At 42.8% G+C, this 1,290-nt stretch overlaps 1 protein-coding gene across 1 annotated transcript in view; it reads right to left on the minus strand.

Annotated features, from left to right (window-relative positions):
- Nucleotides 1-456, minus strand: part of LOC122552653 (3-oxo-5-alpha-steroid 4-dehydrogenase 2-like) — a 15,397-nt gene extending 14,941 nt beyond the window's left edge. The window contains exon 1 of the mRNA XM_043695445.1: nucleotides 2-456. Coding sequence (XP_043551380.1) covers nucleotides 2-274 — 273 coding nt within the window. The 5' untranslated portion in view covers nucleotides 275-456. The remainder of the gene's footprint in view (nucleotide 1) is intronic.
- Nucleotides 457-1,290: the final 834 nt, after the last annotated feature.

Consider the following 1,290-nt stretch of genomic DNA (forward strand, 5'->3'; position numbering starts at 1 on the left):
AGTGCCCACAGAACAAGCACAGCAGCAGTTTACTCCCCAAGTTATCTAGGTCGCCCGACTGATAAATTAACAGAACCGGTACAGCAAACGAAGGCAATTCCTGAACGAACCAACCCACATTAGCCGGGATTAGGATTTTGGTCGTAGACGATTTCAAGCTGTATCTTCCGTAAGAAGCAGCCCTCTTTTGATGTTGCTTCCAAACGAGGATTCCGAGAAGGATTAACGCGCTGGACAGGAAAACCATGACGGTTCCATTGCAGTGTGACTCCATATCGTTCGAACAGTAATATCACTGAAATGTCAATTCCACTTTCCAAGCATCGAATCGCTATTAACCTTTGGGCAGGTCCAAGAAACAAATTGCAATCACTTTCCGAAAGACAGCCCCCTTTTCTCCTGACTAGTTCGATACCAGAATAATTTGTCAGCTTTTAAACAAATACATTTTTGCGTTAAGACCAAAACTCCGCCCATTCAATTTCCTTTGTAAATTACGAATGGAGCAAAAGACGTTTTATCACGTTTTTAAGTGCGCTTTTTCGGCCATTAGGGGAAAGTTTGCTCAAATCGACATCGTGGGGATATTGAATATAACCAAATCTCACGTTTTTAGTGGTCTACACTTTCAGATTTGGAGATGCCGGTGTTGGACTGGGGTGTACAAAGTTAAAAATCACACAACATCAGGTTATAGTCCAACAGGTTTAATTGGAAGCACACTAACTTTCGGAGCGACGCTCCTTCATCAGATGATAGTGGAGGGCACCATTCTAAGGCACAGAATATATAGCAAAAAATTTTTTTGAGGCATTTTTTGAGGTTTGTGCCCTCCACTATCACCTGATGAAGGAGCGTCGCTCCGAAAGCTAGTGCTTCCAATTAAATCTGTTGGACTCTAACCTGGTGTTATGTGATTTTTAACTTTGTACACTTTCAGACGTCGCTTCCGCAGGGTGCGACTGTAACTCTTGCCGAGACTTGTTTATACTAACAGGTAATGACTTGCACTGTAAATGAGACTACAAGACATAGGAGCTATTCAATCATGGCTGATGCATTTCTCAACCCCATTATCCCGTGTTTTCCCTGTAATCCTTGATCCCCTTTACAATCAAGAACCTGTCCATCCCAGTCTTCAATATAATTATTGACCTGGACTCCACAGCCTTCTGTGGCAATGATTTCCATAGGTTCACGACTCTGGCTGAATAAGTTTCCCCTTATCTCTGTTCTAAAGGGTCTTCCCTTTATGTAAGACTACACTCTTGGGTCCTAGTCTTCCCTACC

The sequence above is a fragment of the Chiloscyllium plagiosum genome, chromosome 9 (genome assembly GCF_004010195.1).
Source record: "Chiloscyllium plagiosum isolate BGI_BamShark_2017 chromosome 9, ASM401019v2, whole genome shotgun sequence".
Taxonomy (NCBI): Eukaryota; Metazoa; Chordata; class Chondrichthyes; order Orectolobiformes; family Hemiscylliidae; genus Chiloscyllium; species Chiloscyllium plagiosum.